A 22,532-nucleotide genomic window follows, 5' to 3' on the forward strand; every position below is an offset into this window, starting at 1 on the left:
TGATAACTTGCTTTTGTTGGTTTGCTTCGAAAGCAATTAAATAGAGACCAGATACTTTGTGGAATGTGTGAGTCACAAAGCCTGCCAGTCATTGGGAGGACATGAGGTGGAAAAACACTGCCATGCTGACTGATAATGCAGGGAACATAAAAGCGGTGCAGGAGATCCTGCTGGATACACCCGACTGCACTGGGGCCTGCCGCTTCCCCCAGCCTGCCTCCTCAGTGGCAGCGCCACAGCAAACCACCCCAAAGGACTCAGGAATAAAATGAATTTTAAAGGTACTCATACCTGCCAAGTAGAAACAAAGGAAGAATGAGAGAAAAAAAAGTTACATGCTTGAAAAAAAAAAAACTCAGTAGAGTAAAATGCTCTTTGAGAGTTAACTAAAACATAAAAAAGCCAGTGGGAAGAAATGGCACTTTACAAGTACTGCAAGCAGGGGAAACATGACACTGAAGATGCTCACGCTGACTCCTGAGCAGCTACTCCACTGAATTACAGGGTGCAGCTTTACCAGCTGGTCCCTGTCCCAAAGGGTCAAGAGGAATTCCCAAAACAGCGTATTTTAGGCTGCAAGCAAATTCTTAATATATATTTAAATATATTTCAAGTGATAACATAATAGAATAAAATATTTTATTTAAATAGTAATTGTTTTTAGAAATTTCAGTTGTTATACAGTATCATTTTTGTAAGTAGTCCACGTTTCATTTCTAATATTAATAAACCATACAGCAAGTGCTTCAAGTTATCTTTCCCTTTTAGAAATAAAATTAAATGTTCTACTACAGTTCAAAATTAAATTTTTGAAATTTAAAGTCATTAAATAGAATCCAATCCTCTGATTTCCTAGGGTGAAAATGGCAAGGGGAGAGAGGGAATAAATTGATGGGTTATACAAGTTACGGACACTGAATATTTGGGGAAGGGATGGGGGAAGAAGAGACAGGCAAGATGCTGGCATTTATGTTACATACTACATTTTGATTTACTGCTTTAATTTTACACTGATACACTCAGGGAGCTCTTTCTTGGGTTAACTGAGTTTCTTAAAAGTGATGTGTCAGCTTTTATTGCAAAAGGTTTATTCCACCAATCCCTCATATGTAAAAGAATGATAGACTTAAAAGTGATGAAGCAGGAATATAGCTGGGATCAGATATTAACATCAAGTGTGTTCCATCTGTGAATTGAACGCAATTCAAATGTGCCTTGGACCTCACCCACCACACCAGCACAGCATACATCACAAAATGTGATGCACAGGCATGTGTTACAGAGGCATGTGCAGCCTACCTACAGAACAAACTAATGACCAATAAATGTACACAATGCTCTGGTGACAATGACATAAAAAATTAATTAGACACCAGTCTTAATCACAAATACCATTTGAAATTGCATCCAAGAACTCAGAACTGCCTGGCATTCCACTCCCACTACAGTGTATCAGATTTCATAGTTTGAGAGTTTTGATCCTACCAGAATGCCCTAACATTAGAATAACAGAGAGGGTTTCTCCCTCTGGATGAACTAAAGCTAACCTACTACCTTTTAACTAACAATCGTATGATGATCTACAGCAGTAAAAGGGTCTGTGGTCCTACCAATACGTACTAAGCCTCCTGCTCTTGTCCTCTAACCATCAGTCCCTGGGCCCCTACCCTGAAGGATGTTCTTAATAAACACATACCTACCTACCCAGTAAACTAGAAATCATCATTTGGGATGAAGATACAGAGTTACCTGAGTGTCATCACAGAAAAAGTATTCAAAAGATCTAACTCCTTGAATTGAGTTCAGCATCTGTATTCTCAGCACAGGGATAGTTTGAGGGAAGTATCAAGTGCTTCCTGACACTAGGCCCTCAAAGTTATGGAGAGAGGCAGGGGGAAGAATGGCATCTGCCATCATGGGATTTAACTAGTTGGGCAGCTTCGGAGTAGGCAGATACCTGCCTCCTGTCAGGGTAAATTCAGTACCAACATTGTCCTCTAATAGGGAAAAATGTGAGTGATACGTATTAAAGCTATTTATTGCTACCTAGACTGGGTTGAATGGCATTCCTCCCAAATTCATGTCTGCCTGGAACCTGAGAATGAGACCTATTTAGGGAACAGGGTTTGCAGATGTGATCAAGTTAAGATGTGGTCTCATTGGATTATGGTGGGCACAAGTCCAGTGACCAGTACTTTTATAAGAACAGGGAACTCTGAGCACAGAAACATAGGGAAATGCCATGTGAAGGCAGAAGCAGAGATGGTAATGATGCATCTACCTAAGGAATGCTGAGGAGTGACAGCAATCACCTGAAGCTAGGAGTGATGCATGAACAGATTCTCCCTCAGAAGGAACAAACCCTGCCCTGCCAACACCTTGATTTTGGTCTTTCAGCTTCTGTAACAGAGAGAATAAATTTCCATTGTTTTAAGATACCAAGTTTGTAATGATTTATTACAACAGCTCTAAGATATTAGTTTACTACCTCAAATGGTATTGATTTGATATGGCACTAATAACCCCTAAACTAATTATAGAGACTCTGTAATGAAAAATATATGCATACAATGAAGGAAACAGTGCTGGATCAATTGGATATCCATACTGAAAAAAAAAAATCTTTCCATCTACCTCACACCATATACAAAAATCAACTGCAGATGGATCATATATCTAAATGTAAAGGGCAAAACACTAAGTTTTCAGAAGAGAACAGTATCTCGGGGTAGGCACATTTCCAACATTAAAATTAAGAATTTATGCTAATCAAAGAAACATCATTAAGATAATAAAAAAGCAAGCCAGACTGGGGGAAGATATTTGCAAATAAACATGATCAACAAAGGAATAAGCTAGAATATATAAAGAATTCTTACAAATCAATTAGAAAAAGGCAGACCATCCAACAGAATAACAAATGAAAGATTGGAAACTTCACAAAAGAAAACATTCAATGGTCAATAAACATATGAAAAGGAATTCATCTTCACTAGTTACTAGGGAAATGCAAATTAAAGCCAAAATTGTAATACCCCTATAAACACATCCAAATGGCTAAAAGGGAAAATATTTATTATTTATATTAAGCATTGGCAAGATTATAGAGCCAAATATCAAGAAGCTGACATATAGAAATCAAATTCTCATAAACTGCTGAAGGAATGTAAACTGGTAGTATAACTTTGAAAAATGATTTGGTAGTACAGTAGTATTAACTATGCATATGTTATGACTCAGCAACTCCACTTCTGGACACATACCAGAAGTGGATACCAGAATGCATACAGATATTCACCAAAGACATGTATAAGAATATGCATAGCAATGCTCCAAACTGCAAAGAACACAAATGTCCATCTACAGTAGCTGAGCTGGTTCATAAATGGCTCACTTCTTTAATATACTAACAGTAGAAAGTCTGTTCCGGATTCTAAGTTTGCCCTAAAGAGACCAGTAAGATTATCTGCATACTTGTTGGAAATGCACATAAAAACTGAACAAAAATATTATTACTAACATTATGGATATAAAATAAATCTCAAATAGTAAGTTGACAACTTCATTTTCAAGAGAACAACGATGTGTTTGAAACGTATCAGTTATAGGTTTCAACATAATGATTTGATATCTGCATATATTGGGAAATAATTACAAGAATAAGTTTAACATCTATCAGTACACTGAGGTACACTTTTTTTTTCTTGTAATGAGAATTTTTTTAAGACCTTTCTTAGCAAACTTCAAATATACACTATTACTCGTTTATTTATTTTTGTACCTCTTTATCCTCTTCACCTATTTTGCCTGACCCCCTGGCTATCTTGCCTTGGTAATAACCACCAGTCTGTTCTCTGTGTTTATGACTCTTTTTTTGTTTTCTTGTTTCTGTTTATCAGAAGTTTTGTTTCAAGACCATGTCATGTTAAGCCTTTATCAGCACTTCACAGTAAGTGGTGACATTTTAATTCAAAGTAAGGGTTTCACAACTAGGAAAGTGAAGAAAATGGAATATAACTGGTTGCTCTTTCAGCCTATTACAACTGAATGGAACTATAAATAATAATATTAAAGGCAAGCAACCAAGAGAAATCGGCAAAAAAAAGCAGACTTACCACTAGCCTTGAGGCTAGATCCATGTATCCCAGTTTTTCGAGGAGGTCATAGATGAGGTCTGTTTGATACAGGGCTTCAGTGATGGGTGCTGTACAGGTCTCATTTCCGAGATAATCAATCAGATTAAAGGCTCTCTGGAGAGGAACCTTGCCTAGGCTAAAGGGTAAAAGAACAGGAAAGTAAATATGCTGAGACAGGCAGATGAACTGCGTGCTGAGAGAGAAAGTTTATGGCTAGTGGTGAGTCTTGAAGACCTAAATTTTAAGCTTAGAGAGGCATTTTGTAAAGTTAGACTAAATATTATTATCTTTGATTAAGTTCATGTGTGTGACCCAAGGTTAAAGACACATTTCAGGAGAAAGATAAACAATAGATCAGTTTTTATTCTGGGAGTCAACTGTAAATTTCTACTGATACAAGAAAAGTATTACAATGTCTTAGTAAGAAAAGATGAAGAGTACTAATTTTATTTATTTTTTAAAAAACCTTATTTCTTTACATATTACTTATTTTTACCAGGTCGTACAAAAGGATTTGAATCAGAAAAGAAAAACTGTCATTTGTAATTTATATGGGAATTTGTCAAACTTAAGGCAAGGTATACTGTGAACTTATGGTGAATTAATCATTTTACAGAAATCTTAACAATGATGGTTGCTGGATGATAAAGGTCATTTGATAAAAAATGAACCAAAACAGGAAGGTCAAGAGAAGTCAGAAAGAGCACTTTTGAATGTTCCTTGTGTCGTCAGACCCATCTACAACATAGACTGGTGATCTCCCACCATATGTGAGGCCACTGCCATTCTTGGCTTTGGGAATGTTATGCACAGGGTGGTGACGGAGGCAAGCTGGACAAATAAGGAGGCTGCAGCTCTGAGAGATGTCCCTCAAACCAGAAGGCAGGCACTAAACATGACTCTTAAACCAACTGCTGTTTGAAAAGACTTCTCATGAAATAAAACAAAGCCGGAACTCCTGCATCAATTTATTCAGCTAATATGTGTCTTGCTTATTGGTATTTACAGTCTTGAAATTTTATTTAAATCATGTTATTTAATTGCTCAATATGTTTATAGCTGATGTTTGTATATAGATTATAAAGCTCCTGGGAGCAAGGAATATTTCTTACACTTTCCCAATCCTCCAAAATGATTCTACCTAACAGGCAGTACACACTAGTTCTTTGAACTGTTTTTCTAAACTGTTCTTTCCCTCAATAACTTGTTTAAAAAAACAAAATCCCAAACCAGGTATACTTTACCCTGCAAGTTCAAAGATGTTGTTGATGAGGTTGGCTCGATCTTTGTCACTCAGGACATATGGATTTATTTTGAGCTGTTTGATTAGTGCTTCCCAGTCTTCATCTGCATAGTGTACAATATAATAGCCATTCATGTTTGTATTGACCTTGATCCACTGCACTTCTTCTGTGAGATTGATGACACCTAATAAAGACCAAAAAGTTAGAGAGAGAGAGAAAGAGAGAGAGAATAGGGCAAGAAAAAATATTAAATGGATGCTTTCTTTGTCTCAAAACTTTTAATATGGCATATTTTTATATTTAATTATTCTACTAAGAAACTAAATGCTTACCTCCCTGAGCAGTTATTTTCATGTTAATACAGATCACAGTCATTCATTTAACAATTATTTATTCAATGGTGAAAAAAAGTAGATATGTCCCTTTTTTTCTACAGTCTAATGTAAGCTGGTAAATAAAATATCATTTAAATGTCATCACTGGAAAAAGAAAATATGGTGTTCTATGTAAGAACCTAGGAGAAACGCTTCACCTCCCAAGGGAGGTTAGGAGACGTTTCTTGGAAGAAATGACATCTAAGTTGAGACTTTAGGATATACAGGTGTTAGCCAGTTGAAGAGGGACCCTAAGTGTTCAAGGCCCAGAGAGAAAATATACATTCTGTCACGCACTGAACTGGTTGACAAGCTCACCGTAGCTAGAGAAGAGAAGCAGAGAGAGAGAAGTGCGTGTAGGGTGAGGCTGCAGCGTAAGACAGTGAGAGAACTACAAAAAATGTGTTCCATCTCAGCCTTTGTCTTTCATTACATTAGCAAAGGAAGAACAAACAAAGCTATTTAGAAAAGTCATATAATCCAAAGCTAGCAAAATAATCATCAGGGAAGAATTAAAATCTCATTAGGCACAAATAAATAACTGAGTTAAAACAATAGAAAAGTGATGTGCACTTCTTGGGCCCCTACCATTATATATACAAATGCTGAGAGAATCGTTAGAAATTTATATGGAATGATTTTAATTAATGCACAAGTAATAAGAAGTTACAAATATATGACTACAAAAACTATGAAATATAGGTAGAAATTTTTTACATCCTTAAAATTACTAATGAAGAAATATGCTTCAATGGCAACAAGGACATGTATTTAATATAATAGTCAAGGGTTTACTATTAATTAGAATATAAATTCCATGAGCTTACTATTTTCTTCACTGCTAATCCCTTAGCATCTAGAATAATGTTCCTAGCAGGCACTCAAAAAATACTTGGTGGATTAATGAATGAATGAACAAAAGGACTATGACATGGTTTCAAAGCAAATCTAAATAAGGTTTGTAGATGCTTATGATGTAAGACTGTTCCATACTTTGAAGTAAGGAACACTCATTTTTAAAATGATAAGAGAAAGAAGAGATCAGAAAAACAGCCTAAACTCAGTCAGTGATAGCCTTGTGGGGTGTATGTCCTCTAAGATTTCTCCTCTACACATTTTAATTGATGTAATATTTTGTACAGTGGATCTATATGCATTTAGTCTTTTATTGCTTTTTCACCTATGAAATTCTATCCTCTGCCATTTTTCTCTTATTTTCATATGCAGTGTTCAATTATCTTCATAATATGAAGAATATTATCTTCATAGTATTCTATTTCAAGCCCTACCACAGTTTAAGCAATTCCCTATCTAGAAATATTTAGGATGCTGTAAAATTTTCACTATCATAATATTTCTATGTGATGGCTTTTGCACATAAAATGCTTTAGAAACACATTTAAATACTTCAGTCCTGAAGCCTTAGGGTCTATCAATTTCAAAAGCATGAATTATTAAAATTCATCAGAATCTCTTAATACCTAAGTTACTCCAACTGAACTGAAACATGACCTATCACATAATTGGTCTTTCTCATTAAAAAATTCCATACTAATTTCCATGTTATTGGTGTTATAACAACAGATGGAAAATATCAATTACATTAATAGTTTATTCCTTTTTCTGCAGCAGAATGCAGTTCTAAGGAATAAATGTGATGGCAACAGTAGCTGTTCCAAGTTGAAGACATTTTTTAAAAACCTATGACAATGAAATTAACTTTTTCATTAGCTAATGCAAAAATGGCATTCGCCAGGTCACCAAACACAATTTCCTCAACGCTTTTTATCAAGAAAAGATTTTGTAAATAAAGGACTGAAGAGCTCCAAATCTCCCTTTTCCAAAAAAGGAGGCAAGAAAAGATAACTATGGCTATTTTTCTACTGGATGGTGTGGGAAAACACTGGACCATCTTGGCTGATAAGCAACCGGCTGTGTTGTAAACCTAGCCAAGTCCAGATGGTAGAAAAAAGGAGCGCAGCTGGGAGTGTACTTGAAATTATTACTGTCATCTTGATGACATAATATAAAGCAATAAGGACAGCCAACAGAATAGACAGGAGAGTTATCATTTAAAAATTAACATATTAGTTTCTTTTGGGTCTTCTGAATGATCCAGAATGGAGGATCTTAAAACCACAGACAAAAAATAATAGCCTTGCACACAAGGGAGCAAACTACATTCTGCTGCTCAAATGTGGATGAGGCCACCCTCAGATGTCCTTAATTTATTATAATCATTAACAGATTAACAGTTCAATTTTCACAATCCAGTGGGTAGTAAAAAAGAGCGAGCAACTCCAACCTTAAATGGCAGAAGCCCAGATGAAGTAATCTAATAGCGATCTTGAAAAACCATTGGTCATTGAGTTATGAAAATCAACTCAACTACTCTTTTATAAAGAAACATTACAGCACAAAAACAAAAAACATGTTATTATTACAATGTTATTATTACAAAGTAGCAAAATTTCCCCTGCAGTTTGCCTCCAGAGGGCTAGCATGGTACATGCAGTTGAACTGTAACTCCTCTTGTTCAAAAGTATTCCTTTCTCCAATACTCCTTTCTTCACCTTTATTTTATTTTGGGGGGGAGGAGAGAAAGGGGGGAGATGGCAAGAGCAGAGAATGGCACATGATAAATATCTTAATTATATGCCCTTCCTTCTTCTTCTTTTTTCCAATTGCTTTTCACTCCAATGACATGTCTTTTAGTTATAATGAAGTATTTATGGCACAGAGGTATCCTTTTTAGAAACATGAATGTTTCAAGTTAGAGTTAATATAAAAATTTCCTATAAAGAGCTTAGATCTGAGTTAAGATGTGGATAAAAGGAGGAATAGGAGGGAGGGAGAGGGGAAAGGGTGAGGAAGGAAAAGAAAGGCGAAGGGGACACTCAGTTTTTTAGTATAATTTCCTCAGTACATGGCTTGAAAAATGGACCCTTTCAGCCCTTCTTAGGCACAATTACTAATCACTCAAAATTGAAGTATATGGAGAAAAGTGACAGTGATACTGACCAAACAACCCCTACATTTGATGGGACTATTGGACTAACCCAGCAATCCTGGCATTAGAACTCATAGAAATACACTCCAAACTTAGCAATCACCAAGATAACACACTGTACTAAAGTCATGTGACATAAAATAAGCCTTTGTAGTTACCATCTCTGCTACATTTCTTTTGAGAATAGAAAAAAATTAAAATGCGGTAAAATAAGATTGATTGTCATTGAGCAGTAGGAACCAAGAATACCTAACTGTCCTCAAGAGCCAAACATTTTTTGTGAGGACAGAACTTTTTCAGTGTGGACTCTCCAAATCTGAACTGCCAGAAATTAAAGCAGTAGCATCAAGGGAAATAACACAGTTGAGAAGAAGAATGGACACTTTCATCATGTATTGGCTTAGTTTCAGCTCTAGATCAGAACAGTTATGATGCATTTCAGATATTCCTCTTTAAAAGAATATTTTCAGGTGAAGGAGAACAGAAAGTGTCATTTCATCAGGCTTTGAAAGCTCTTTTCCTAGAACTTGCTTACAGTGAGATTTGAAATTGAATCACTTCATTATAGATTAAACTTTATTCATTCAATAAATTTTTGCATGCCTACTGAGTGCTACTGTTGCAAAAGTGATTCATATAGCCATAATCTATCTTCAATGGGGGACATATCTAATGTGAGGACAGATATAAGTGAAACAGTACTTACAGTATATTAAAAGTAGAGAAGAAAAGAATTTTATTAAAACACATAAGTAGGGCATCTAATTTGCCTTGGGGTGAGGGAAGGCTTCCTGCAGCAAGCAATGGGTGCACTGAGATCTGAAGAATGAACAGGAGTAAATCAGGGGAGTCAGGCAGTAAGAGTACTCCTCCAGGAGAGAATATGGCATTCAAAAAGGCCCAGGGACAGGAAGCAGAAGGCATGCTTGAGTTGCTGAAACAACTTTTTGGGCAGCAAAAATATAGAGTGCCAGGTAAGGACTTATGAAACAAAAGGCTGTAGCAGGAAAATATGAGCTAGACTGTGCGGTGTAAACATCAAAAGTTTAAAAAGCTCACATATAAACTGAGCTAAAAAAAAGTAAAGAGCTAATAAAAGTAGATTTCTTATTGTCCAATTATTTAGAATACCACCCAAAACTTAAATACTATTGGAAGGTTTGCAAAATTTCCTCATTGGTCCCTTTTTCAAAAGAGGAGATAGAATTACTCTCTCTTAGGTCAAAGACTATCTATTCAGAGCTCACTTAAAGTATGGAGTTTTTTCATCAAAGAATGCAGTATTTCCTTGTACCTCTAGCTACACAACGTTAATCAAATATATGGTGACATCATCAACTGTTCTTAGTTTTTTAAATAATGAGATTGTTGTTGAAACATGCTCTAGTTAAATTGCATCATATATTTCAACTGGCATTACAAATTGTTACCACACAGAAGTGCAGCTTAGAAATATGTATTAAATCACAAAAAGTAACAGAATTCATTTTTGAGAAGCAATCCTATGAAAAAGTTCGTATTATGGAAAAATATTTAAGAGATGGTGGTGTTTTTTGGAGACAAGGTGAACTAAGAGTCTAACAATAAGGAAACATTAAGTCAATTACTATATATGTTGCTGATTAAAAAAATTTCACTCCCTATGTATATGTGAAGTTTAAAAAAAAGGCAAGAGAAAGTAATCACATGTACATGATGATATGAACTAAGGGAAAAATATTTTTTAAATGGCTATAAAAATAATCATGACAGTAATTATGATAGGGTGATAATATTCTCCATTTTCTGTACTTCATGTGATGTGGATATGTTTAAAAATTTTTTCAATAATAACATTAATAATAATAGCTAACATTTATATAGCACATAACACTGCCAGACATTGTTCTAGGTGCTTCATATAAATGAACTCAATCCTCATCATAACACAATAAAGTAAGTAAGTATAATTACTATCTGCAGCTGAAGGAATGAGGCTCAGAGAGGTCACATAACTCACCTAGCATCACACAACTCAGCCAGCAGGCTAGCTCCAAAGTCTTTTATGTTAACCACTAAGCTACACTGTCTTCTCAAAAATACAGGACTGAATACCAGTTTCAAACTCAACCAAGAAAATTACCCTTTCAAAAAATCTACAGTATCACTAATGGTTCTTGCAGAATCCAAAAGACTTATGTTCCTTCAGGATATAAATTAAGAAGATAGATGGTGCGGCGTTTGTGGTGGTATTTAACAGATGGTCAGAAACTAAATTTCAATGGCTTTTTATAGAATCCTTGTGGCTCAGCATATACAGTGTTTACAGTTTATTTTCCCCCTCCTTGCAATCATAATTTCTTGCCCCATTTTCTCATTACAAAGAGATGTATACTATATCTACATGACATTTTGTAATAATAATTTACTACAAATCTAGATTAAGAATCATCCTTCATTGTACGTAAGAATCACTTAGGGTGCTTGTTAAAATGCAGTTGCCCCAGTCTTCCCCTAGAAAGTAAGACAGCAGAGCAGACTTTAAGAAACTGTTCTACTTCCATTACTTACTTCATAACATAAAATATTTATCTAGGATATAAAAACATAGCACTGCCATTTTCTAGGAGAGCAGCTAGTACGTTGAGAGTGCAACTTCAATACAGCATTTCACATGACTAAGAAAGGTCAGTTTTATGCATGATACATAGAATCAACCTCAGTTTCATCACTTCTTGTACAGGTGACTCATAAAGCCAGCTTAGAAAGTCTGTGCACTGGAGTATGATCTTTCTGCTGCTTGGTCAGATTTTTAAAAAATAACACTGTTTCCAATTTCTTATCAGAAAGGTGTTAATTATAGTCAAACCTGATTTCTTGTCCAGTAATGATATTGATGGATTTTGTGAGTAATTTCTTCCCTCAGTGACATAGGATATTGGAATATGCCACAGATAGCTGTAAAAAGAAAATATTGGAAGGTTATTAGTCTTTCCAATATTCTAATCAGTTAACATAATTTGTTGAGTCTTTTTTTGGCAGGAAGATGAAATTTTCAATCGATTCCCAGAAAGAGGTAATCTTGTTAGGTTTCATAAGAACCTATGATTACAAAACATTTAAAAATAATTTCACTTGAGGGTGCAAAAGAGAGAGAGCAGGGAGGGAAAGAGGGGATGCACCTTGCATCCAAAGGCTGAATTTCAGGCTTCATATTTGAAAAGAATCTTTCTTGTTGTATAAGAAGTTCCTTTCCTTTTCTTTGAACAGTCACTAAAGGAAATCCTTTCTGCAGGGTCCAGGTTTTCATCATTTTCTTTATATCTAGTGTTTTGTTTGTGACCTATTAAAAAATAAATTATTTTTGTTTTAAGATAAACAGGGAAGAAACTTAATAGTTTGTACTTAACCCTTTTTGCTACCACATTCTATGAAGACTACATTTAATGTTAATATAAAAAAGAAGCATGTAGGCTGAGTTGAATTTACATTTATAACTTAAGTAAATGAACAATTGCTAAAAGGAAAGTAACATAGAACAGAACTAAGTGATAGTTAAACTGCTGAGAGGCACTAAGTTGAAAAAGCGTATATACCAACCATGTCATTAATCCCTAAGAAGGTATACGCACTCTTTCTGGTCACAACACTACCATTTAGAAGGTATGAATAATGATATACCCTACACTCTACAGTCAGAAGCACTGCTACTTACTCCTATGAATCAGCTGAGTCCAGATTTCTCTTTATTCCCCAGACTGTCTGCTTTTGTAAATGTTAAAGTTCCTCTTTTATAGAACTAATACTGGGAATGCCCAGGAGCACAGCAGTGTGAAATATAAACAGGTCTGTTGCCTTGACTTTAAATCTCTCCAGAGAATAGTGGTAAACTTTGATGGTCATAGACCTTTCCTTTCCAGAAAATACATGACCTTATCTACAAAACCTGGAATCCAGTGCCAGACGTTCCCAGACACTGTACAGCCCACTGTCCCTAAGACATCTGCTTTTAATGATTAAAAAGCAATTTTTGAACAATCCTCTCTTTAAAGCAGGTGAGTTAAACCTGTGATTCAAGTTATTTTTCTAGATTACATATGGATTTGAATTGCAAGCCACTAATATCATCAAGTACTTAAAGTGTTTGGTAATACCACTCCACTATGGCAGGCCTGACCTTGATCATCATATACCTATTTATTTAAAGCACAAAAGAATAGAACAAACCTTCCCAAGTTTATTATGGTATTCATCTTATATTTCTCATGGCTCTGACCTATTTATTTCTGGACAAGGGGTTGGGAAAAAATAAGCTTGCCCAAAAGCAAAAAACTTTTGGGTCTTTCAACTGGAACTGAAATGGGGAGACCAGTGCATAATTTGATGTGGAGGATGAAAGACCTGAGGATGACATCAGACACTGGGTTGGGATAGGAAAATACTGTGATGGGAAAGATGAAGTCAGTGGGGAAAGCAGAAATATATTATAAATGCCAGCAGATAATACAATGCATATAAAATAAATGATGTGGCTTCTACTTCAATGTTGCTACATGATAGGAGGAAAAACAACTCTTTGGAAGCAACTCTTAGGTAATAAGGACTGGTCCCTCTTCTCAAAGAGAACTGAGACTAGGGAAGTTATATCTTCTGGGCAAAGGGTTAACACGCAGAAAATACCAGGTTTCAGATAAGGCAAAGAAGCAAAAAAAAAAATATGAAAAGATCCAGATTAGAGGTTCTTAACCCAGGTCCATAAAGCTTTCAAACAGTGTGTGTTATTTTGGATATATGTGGTTTTTCTGGGGAGTATTTCCGAATCTTACACCACATTTTCAAATACACCTGAGATCTTCCACAACATTAAGAACCATTGATCTAGATCAGGGTAACAAATTCAAATGTTTGTAAGGGTTATGCAGTCAGCATATATGCCCAATGCAGGCTGGTTCACGCACTGCTATGAAGCATTACTTGTACCTAACTATACTGCTTGTCAGAATATTTGCAGGCACAACATAATCCAGACTAACAAGATGATCCAAGGGCAGCATGCAGCCCGTGGCAGCCAGTTTGCGATATATCATCTAGTCTAGAGGCACATGCCCACATAAGACAGGAGGATTCATAGGGCAGAGTGTAGAAAAAAATGATGAATGGGAGGTAGAAAAAAATGCAAAAGCATAAGAATAAGAGATTCTTGAAAAAAATCAAACAATGAAAATACAGTAATATCCACTAATTCTGAAAAGACATCTTCCCTAAAAAGTAGGAATGGAAATTAAGGTATAGAATAAAAATGGCTACACAAGTCCACACACAACTGCCTTCAACAGTTAAGACTAGCACTTCCATTTCTTGACTTTTAATTCTGTGCTATATTCATAAATATTCATATACTAAGCTCCATCCCTCTCCCTCTTAAATAACTATCCCTGGTACCCTAAGTTATTTACACGTTAAAAATATAAACAGAACTCCTCTCTTCTTACTTTAAGGTCTAAATAAAATATCCAGGTTACTCACCTCATTAAAACTCTCCCACAGATCATCACTTTGAATAGATGCATAGCTATGATTATGCAGGTAAAGAATAACAGCATGTTGAAATACATCTTCACTAAGATAAGTTTTCAGCATCAACAAGAGAGAAGCTCCCTGTCCAAAAAAAAAGAGGTGAGAAAGGGAAGAAAATAATAGGATACAATAGGTTTCTAGAATCAAGAATCAAAATTCAAAACAATCATTCTAAGCATATACTTTCATAAATTGAACTAAGTTATAATACACTGTCATTTATTCTCACATAACCAGATCTGAATTGTGTTGAGATTGTCTTAAAAATGTTAAGGGATTTGGAAAAGAATTAATGGAGTTAGATTCCTATGTGCCCTAATTCTTCTCTGAGCTATTTTGTGGTATCTATCACTTACTCACTGTTTCAGTGTTAGTGCTAAGAAGTGAAATGTTTATAAATATATTTTTTAACAGAAAAACAGGCCAGATTTTCTGCAGCAGTCCCATCCTTATTCCCAGTACTTAAAATACTGGTTGAATCCATGGGCACATTGCTTGTGCAGAGCTCTCAGAAGTCTCTCTGCTAGAAAGCACTTTAAATTTCCAATTTTGTTGTATCACGTTGCTGAAGAAACCAAGATCTCTCTTCTTCCTGCAGAGTCACTTCAAACATATTTGGAACTAACGAATGTGTAGGGCAGCATGCAGACAGTAATTATTCAGAATGAGGCATGCAACTCTTAGGGCCACACTATATTCAATGCATACTGTCACTTCCAATCTTCAAACAACCACTTCCCCTGCGAAGCCTTCCCTGATTGGAGATAGAAATCAGTATTTCTCCATATTCAAAAATAACATATCACTTCCTGCATCTGCTATAGATACATATTTATTTCCTCTTCTAGACTATGCTGGTTGAGGGGAAAAAATGAAAAGCTCAACTTCAATGACTAAAGCAATGTCTGGTACACAGTAGATACTCAAATTGTTTTTGAATGCATATCACTTCTGATAAAAATGTAGCAATGCTAAGACCTCAAGATTATCAGATACACATAACTAAATTTAATACCTATTATTCTCTCATTTCTATATCATACTTCAAAGTGTCACTTGTCCTATAAATAGAAGTACTCAGACTTGTTCCCAACAGTTCCCCTTCTCTTTGGCACCACTAACATTCCCTCTCTACCCTACCCTTCCCATTAACAAAAAAAGGGTAACAGTCTTCACTTTAAACAAAGAAAAGATGCCCATCCTTCCCTCAACCCCATGCCTCCTCTGGTTAGTGCCCAATTTCTTGTTTTCCCTCTTTGTAGTAAACTCCTTAAGAGAGTTGTCTGTATTTGTCATCTCCAATTTCCCTCTTCCCATTTGCACCTGCCATCTTCCAACCATCACTCCACTAGAAATGCTTTTACGAAGGTCCCTGGTGAACTTCATGGTGTCAAACCAATGTCAATTCCCAGGCTCATCAAAATACTAGTACCATTTGATATGACTGATCACCCACTCCTTGGAAATCTTTCTGCACTCGGCGTTAGGGCACCACTCTTGATTCTCACCCTATTCACTGGCCATCCCTCTGTCTCCTTTGCTGGATCCTCATCTTCCCAAGGACTCAATTTCGGTATCCCCTGGTATTTAATCTTTACACCTCTTCTCCTATAAATTTACTTTCTAGTTGATCTCCTCAACTCCAGGGTTTTGAATGACTCCCAGATTTATATATCTAACCAGACTTTCCCTCTGTGTTCCAGACTCATAACAACTGCCTGCTTGGTATCTCTACTTGCATATTTCAAACATACTCAAAAATTGAACTTCTTATTTTCTTTTGCCCCAAATCTACTCCTCCAATAATCTCCTCCATTTCAGCAAATAACAACTCCCAGCTACTCAGGCAAATATCTTGAGGGAATCCTTGACTCCTCTCACATTCCATATCTAATCCATTAGCAAATTCTATGGATTAGACTTTATAATATATTCCAAATGCAACTATTGCTCATCACTTCCACTACTGTCACCCTAGTCCCTGCCACCATTATCTGGCCACTGGTCCATTACAACAACCTTCTAACTAGCTATTTTGACTCCATGTGATGTTGAAAGTTAAGTGTCTTTTAAGAAGTCTCATACTATGGCACTTCCCTAGTCAAATGGATTTTCATTTTACTTAATATATAATGAAGGTCCTCCCCATGTCCTATCAGACCCTACAATGATCTAGACCCCTATAACCCATCTGACTTCATCTAGTACATTGGGGAAGACCACTGATAAGGTGATACACTACCTGGAGGATGTGAAGGGGTATGAGGCTTGTTGATTTCTGGGAGAAGAATGTTCCAGGCAGAGGGAATAACCAAGGTATAGGGCTTATGTGCAGAAATGAGTTAATGTAGCAGGTAATATAACAGACTGCTATCCTTATAAAGGCCTGCCTACATAGCGGCCACTAGCTGGTATCTGGGACCTTGGATTTTGGGAGAGTTCCCACAGTCCCCTGACAAGTACAACTCACTGTGCTTAAACTGTACAATGTAGTTTATGCTAAACATCTCTTTTCCTTCCAGGAGCCTGGAATTTTGGTATGTGCGAGGCCAACAACTCCATGACTAGCCACTAATAAAAATCCTGGGTACTGAGTCTCTAGTGAACTTCCTGGTAGACACCACTTCATACATTTTGTCACAACTTGTTGCTGGGGAATTCAGTGCACTCAGTCTGACTCCACTGGAGAAGCCTCTTGGAAGGTCCCTGGGCCCCCCACTGAAGGGTGTTCCTGGGCACCCCACTGAAGGGCGTTCCTGGGCACCTCACTGTAGGTGTTTGACTTGGTATCCTCTCTCAGAAGTAACCCACAGCGGTGAGTATGATGATACACCAACTCCTGTGAGTACTCTGAGCGCATCGTCAACGCTGGGACTGGTCTTAGGGAACCCACCCAACTTGAGAGGAGAGACGACTTGGCATGTTCAAGCACCAGCAAGGAATCAACATGTCTAGAGCAGCACCAGCAGAAGAAGCTCTATCTTATGTAAAACAGCATTTCCCTTGCCACCCTCATTTCTTCACCTGCTTTATTTCACAACAGCACTTATTGCCAACACAGTACCTATTTAATCACATTCATTTGTCTACTGTCTGTCTCTATCTGCTGAAACGGAAGGTCCGTGATAGAAGCAACATAGTCCGCCTTGTTTCCTGATGTATCTCCATCATCTAGGACACTGTGAGGGTTGGTACTTGTAAAACATGCTAAATGAACAAATTCTCACAAGACAACCCTTGTCTTTAGGCTTTACGGTTAAGAAGACCAACTAGAGTATGTCTTTCAAACACATTTTGCCTACTGACACTCATTTCTTGCACACAATACTGGTAAATTATCCAACGTCCTACCTTTCTCCATTATGTAGGTTATTTGCCAGATTCCCAATTCTGGAATAAGTAGTTATAACCCCATAATACAGGGGTTATGCATGCTATGGAGACCTCAAGATTAGAGGACACTAAATTCTGGGCTTAGAGGGTGGGGGCTGGAGGAAGACACAGCTCTGTACCACCAAATCCTGAAATAACTGCTCTGTAGAAGAACAGAACCACACGTTTTAAAGCTTTTCTTCACTGATAGTTCCAATACAGGCTTTAAGAATCACAGCAGTAGCTGTAATTGAAATATACTTAATATAACAATTTGACCTCCTGATTTCCTTCCTTGTTAACAGTACCAGCATTCTCTCTGCCAGTCAGGCCTGAAGCTCCCTCCTCCTTTACCTGCCCTACCCTAAGCTTTAAGGGCTTTTTTCACACCCGGCATTCTCCTTGCACTCTCACTATCACTTCTAATTCCAAATTTTCACCATTTCACACTTGGATTTCAGCAATTTTCTGACTTTAGGTCTCACTCCATTTAAATCCACTTTATAAACAGAAACAAATTAGTTTTTGTAAACAGTAACTTTAATCAAGTCATTTCTATGTTTGAAAATCTTCTAAAGCTTCCCATTGCTTACAGGAAAAAGTTCTGATAGCTGACAGCTGTCAGGGCCTTTACAACCCGCCTGACCCTTCCTCTCATCTTTCCCCCACTCTACAGGAGGATTCCGGTGCAATCAAACATTTACTCCCTAAACAAAATTCCTTGCCCACTAGTATTCCTTTTTCTTTTCAGACCTCATTGTCCCATTCCTGCCCTACTTTACTCTCCTCATTCCTCTTTACCTGTATTCTTCTTATTTAATTTCAATTCCTATTTTCCCCAAAAAAATTTCTCCTCATAATCTCAGGCAAAATCACTCTGTACCATTCATTTAGCACACATCATCGCTTGTCAATTCACAAGTACCCACCACCTAAACTTTGGGTTTCTTGATGACACAGACTGTATCTCACATGTTTTGTGTATTTTCTTCTTTCACAATTTATTAGTGAATTAATCTGATAGCCAGAGTAAGGAGGAAAATAAGCCATAACATTCACCCCTCCTGCCTACACAAATCCCAGTACTTCTGTTCTCTGACCTGTGGTGATCCTAATCAGGTTTCTAGTTTCCTGACTTTCTTTACTCCCAAAGCTGGAGTCTATCTTTCTGACCTGGCATTCCAGTCTTCAATTCTTAAAAATCTCTTTTGCTTACATGTTTTGGCATTCTGACTTAGGAACATACCTCAGTTCTGAATAACACAGCTAAGGAAGGGCTTGCTTAAAACCTCCCTGGACATACTCTATCTGTAGATCTGGAGAGTGAACCAACTTTAAAAGATATAGTTCTGTAAGATCTGGTTAACTACTTAGCGTACTAGTCAGAAAACTTAAACAAGAGGCAGAGAAAGAAAGAAAAATCCAGAAAAAGTTAAGACCAAGATCCAAATAGAAGCAAATTCATTTAAAAATTTAAACAAGATCCCTGAAAGTAATACTCATTTAATCTTTAAAATAATGTACATAATGCAGCTTGTTCATATATGTGATTAATTTGAAACCTACTCCAGGTACTTTTTGTGCATGGCAGTACCTTAAAATAGGAAAGAGAATCAAACATTTCTTCAATCTGTTCTGAAGACTGAACAGATGATGACGATATTGGGTGAGATGAATTCAAGGAATCTTTCTTCATGGTTTTAAACCGAGCATCTAAGAAATCTTCATACTAGCAAAAAATGAAACTGATTAGGAAATCATGAATAGTATCTAAGGCAAAGCAAGTACTATACAGCAATTATTTATATGAATTAGTCTAATTACTGCTTAAGGTTCTTATAAAAAAAATAACCACCACTAAAATCTGGTCATAAGAATAGTGTGACATTTACCTATATTCCTTAAATTCAAAAATAAAATTATAACCTCTTGGCCACATGAAAAACCGTGCTTCCTAAACAACAGCCTAAGATGAATTAACAAACTATTACTAAAGCATCCAAATGCCAAATTGAATTTTCAAGATGAATTTTCTAAACAGATTAGTTTATATTTTAAAAATAAATCTAAAATTAATAAACAAAACTAAAAACTGGTCCATTAAGCTGTTTCTCATATATAGTCCAGGTTTTCTATTAAGATAATACACATTTCCCTCATCTAAGGTTCACCTGGAATAAAATGTAACTTTTAAACAGAGAGAAATTTTTGACAACTCAGCAGATGAGGTCTCCTAGAATATATATTAGAAGTTTTTAAACATTCTGGGCACCACCAAGTGGTGAAACTGTATATCTCGTTGCTTAATTAAGGAACATAGATTTAGGATACGTCGCTTAGCATTCTAGTTAAAATGAGTTCCTTCTATCACTTGAAATTTATGAACAGCCCTAACAGAAAATTCAGATTGACAGCTCTAAGAGCACTCCTGTTTCGAAGCAGTCTTGGATCATATATCCAAGAAATTTAATAAAAAGTCAGAATTTTAGGTTGAAAGGGCTCTTCATGCTTTCCTACCTATTGCTTGAATTATTTGACAATATCTGTCATATCATGGCCTGGTGTGTCCAAATATCTCTAAGGATAAGAAACATCTCCAGAGAATCTAATAACACAGACAACATTATTATGTGCTCTATAACAGAATGGTGTTCCAAGTCTTTGAAAACAGCACAAAATATGGTTTGTACCTCAAAAGAGCAAATTAATTGTCTGTATCAACCTATGTATCACTGTTACAAGAATGATCACAGTAATAACAGAGAGACAGCATTGCTATGAAATATCTTAATCTCTTCTCTCTTTATACAGAGGATAATGAGTTTTGTTTTGCAAAAAAAAAGGCTTAACTCAAAATTTCTTCAAGCAGAAAGGTCTGAACCTATTAAAAATAAAATGTAGCAAAGTGATTTAAAGTTTTCATCTTAATGACAAAGTGTAAAATAATTTCACATAATTTCAACTTTCAATAAAATATATCAGTAAATAAAGGCATATTTTTCATTGTCAAATCTTGAGAGGTATAGGTATCAATAACAAGGGTCAGTTTTACTGCATCTTTCTAGGTACATTTTCATTGTTCCAAATAGTAATTGCATGGGAAATATGCCACAAATATGACTTGCCTATTTTTCCCCAGCATTCACAGTTGGCCTTAGAAAACTACTTACACTGGAGAGTTCTTTAAATATTTTTTCCAAAGAGAAATACTCCGTGAAAGTAGCAAAACCTTCATTTAGCCATAGATCATTCCACCATTCCATTGTTACCAGATTACCAAACCACTGTGGGGGGAAAAAAAAAAACCACTAACCAACACAATATTTACATTCTCAAGAATTCTCTAATAAATTGAATTGACAGATCAATCACCTTTAACCAGATTACAATACAAAATACAGTTATTACAGTTAAACTATGTTCAAATTAAAGACTTACTAGATGCATAAACTTATTTTACAAATAAAATTAAAATTTTAACATTTTACCTTAGTTGAATGGGAAGACAATCAAGAAAGACAATTAGCATACATATCAATTTAACATACAAGTTATATGTTATTCAAACAAAAAGTTTTTAGCTACCTCAATAAAAGTGCAATTTCCAAGATAATGTAATTTTCTTCTACCTTCTAATATCAAGTTAGTAGTTTTATTTTTCATTGTCTCAACAACTATCCATGACAACTAAAAAAATTAATTTCTAAATGAGAGATTTTCCTATATTCAGAGAGCCCACACTCCACGTTTCTCCTCAGTTACCCGAGTTGAGGACAGTATTTACATGATCCAAAACAGAATGCAAACAAGATTCCTTAAGAAAGTTGGCATGCATACATGTAAGTGAAAGCAGAAAGATCTTTAAATACCTTCTATAAGGTAGTAAGAAGGAAAAATAATGGAAGACCCTCCTAAAACAATGAATCCCATAAATCCCTAAAATAAGGCATGGTAATAGGGTATGCAATTTAGTCAGTGAGGTGTAGGGCTTGTCTCAAACCAGTAGCAAATGTTAGGGTTACAAGATAATGAAACAAAACATTTTGAAAGTTACAATAGCGTATTTTTTAAAGGTACTATCTTAAAACCTGTTTCAGTGGAAGATGATTTGTAAGTCCTAAAGTAACAGAAATACTCTTCAAGTGGTGATGGGTAGCCTCAGAAATAACAGACCCAGGGAAATCCCCCACAAGACAACTTGTTTACATGCCTAAAAGTAGAATAGTAAGTAAGTATGTGCTTCACATGTCAGCTTGTTATGAAGTCTTCACAGGGAGCTATAGGGTCATATACCGACTGTGCTGAAGATAGGGAGTAAACTGCCCAGAGCATGTCCTACTCTTCTTCCATATCCCCCCACCATCATGACACTCCCAAACCAGACCCAACACTGATAAGCATCTCATCAAGGGCATGAGAGAGCAGGTGTTGGGGAAGAAAGAGCCAAGCTCATGTACCCATATAATTTTCTTTCTTTTTGCTCATGTTATATAAAGAGTGCCTTCCCCCTCCCAAATTAATAAAAGAACCCAGTTCTAGCAGGAGTTAGACAGATGAAAGAGAGGAAGGGACGGATGGATGGAGAAAGGATGGAAGGAAGGAAAGAAGGAATAAATAAATATAGTCCTGACAACTACAGTCCAAGAGGTGTGAGAATAGAGTGCAACTGAGGGAACATGTTTCTCCCCCATACTGAGTCACACTGAGAAGCTGGCATTTGTCAGAGGTGAAGCTATGCATTAATTAGGGGGGGAAATACAGTGAGATCTTGATGACAGAGTGGTTCTTCAAGAACCAGGGCTGCCACTTACCAATGCTGTGACTTTGGGCAAGTCATTTA

At 36.2% G+C, this 22,532-nt stretch overlaps 1 protein-coding gene across 6 annotated transcripts in view; it reads right to left on the reverse strand.

The window, feature by feature from the left end:
* Nucleotides 1–22,532, reverse strand: part of LNPEP (leucyl and cystinyl aminopeptidase) — a 79,303-nt gene that overhangs the window by 15,399 nt on the left and 41,372 nt on the right. For all 6 annotated transcript variants that reach the window (XR_005059606.2, XR_005059607.2, XM_017651925.3 and 3 more), the window contains 7 exons: nucleotides 20,863–20,976; nucleotides 19,287–19,421; nucleotides 14,270–14,401; nucleotides 11,926–12,086; nucleotides 11,613–11,701; nucleotides 5,381–5,564; nucleotides 4,116–4,272 (listed from right to left, as the gene is read on the reverse strand). Coding sequence is in view for 4 of the 6 variants with exons in the window: in XM_017651925.3 (XP_017507414.2) it covers nucleotides 4,116–4,272; nucleotides 5,381–5,564; nucleotides 11,613–11,701; nucleotides 11,926–12,086; nucleotides 14,270–14,401; nucleotides 19,287–19,421; nucleotides 20,863–20,976 (972 nt within the window). In the remaining 2 variants the exon portion in view is untranslated. The remainder of the gene's footprint in view (nucleotides 1–4,115; nucleotides 4,273–5,380; nucleotides 5,565–11,612; nucleotides 11,702–11,925; nucleotides 12,087–14,269; nucleotides 14,402–19,286; nucleotides 19,422–20,862; nucleotides 20,977–22,532) is intronic.

Source organism: Manis javanica, chromosome 1, assembly GCF_040802235.1.
Source record: "Manis javanica isolate MJ-LG chromosome 1, MJ_LKY, whole genome shotgun sequence".
In the NCBI taxonomy this organism is placed as follows: domain Eukaryota; kingdom Metazoa; phylum Chordata; class Mammalia; order Pholidota; family Manidae; genus Manis; species Manis javanica.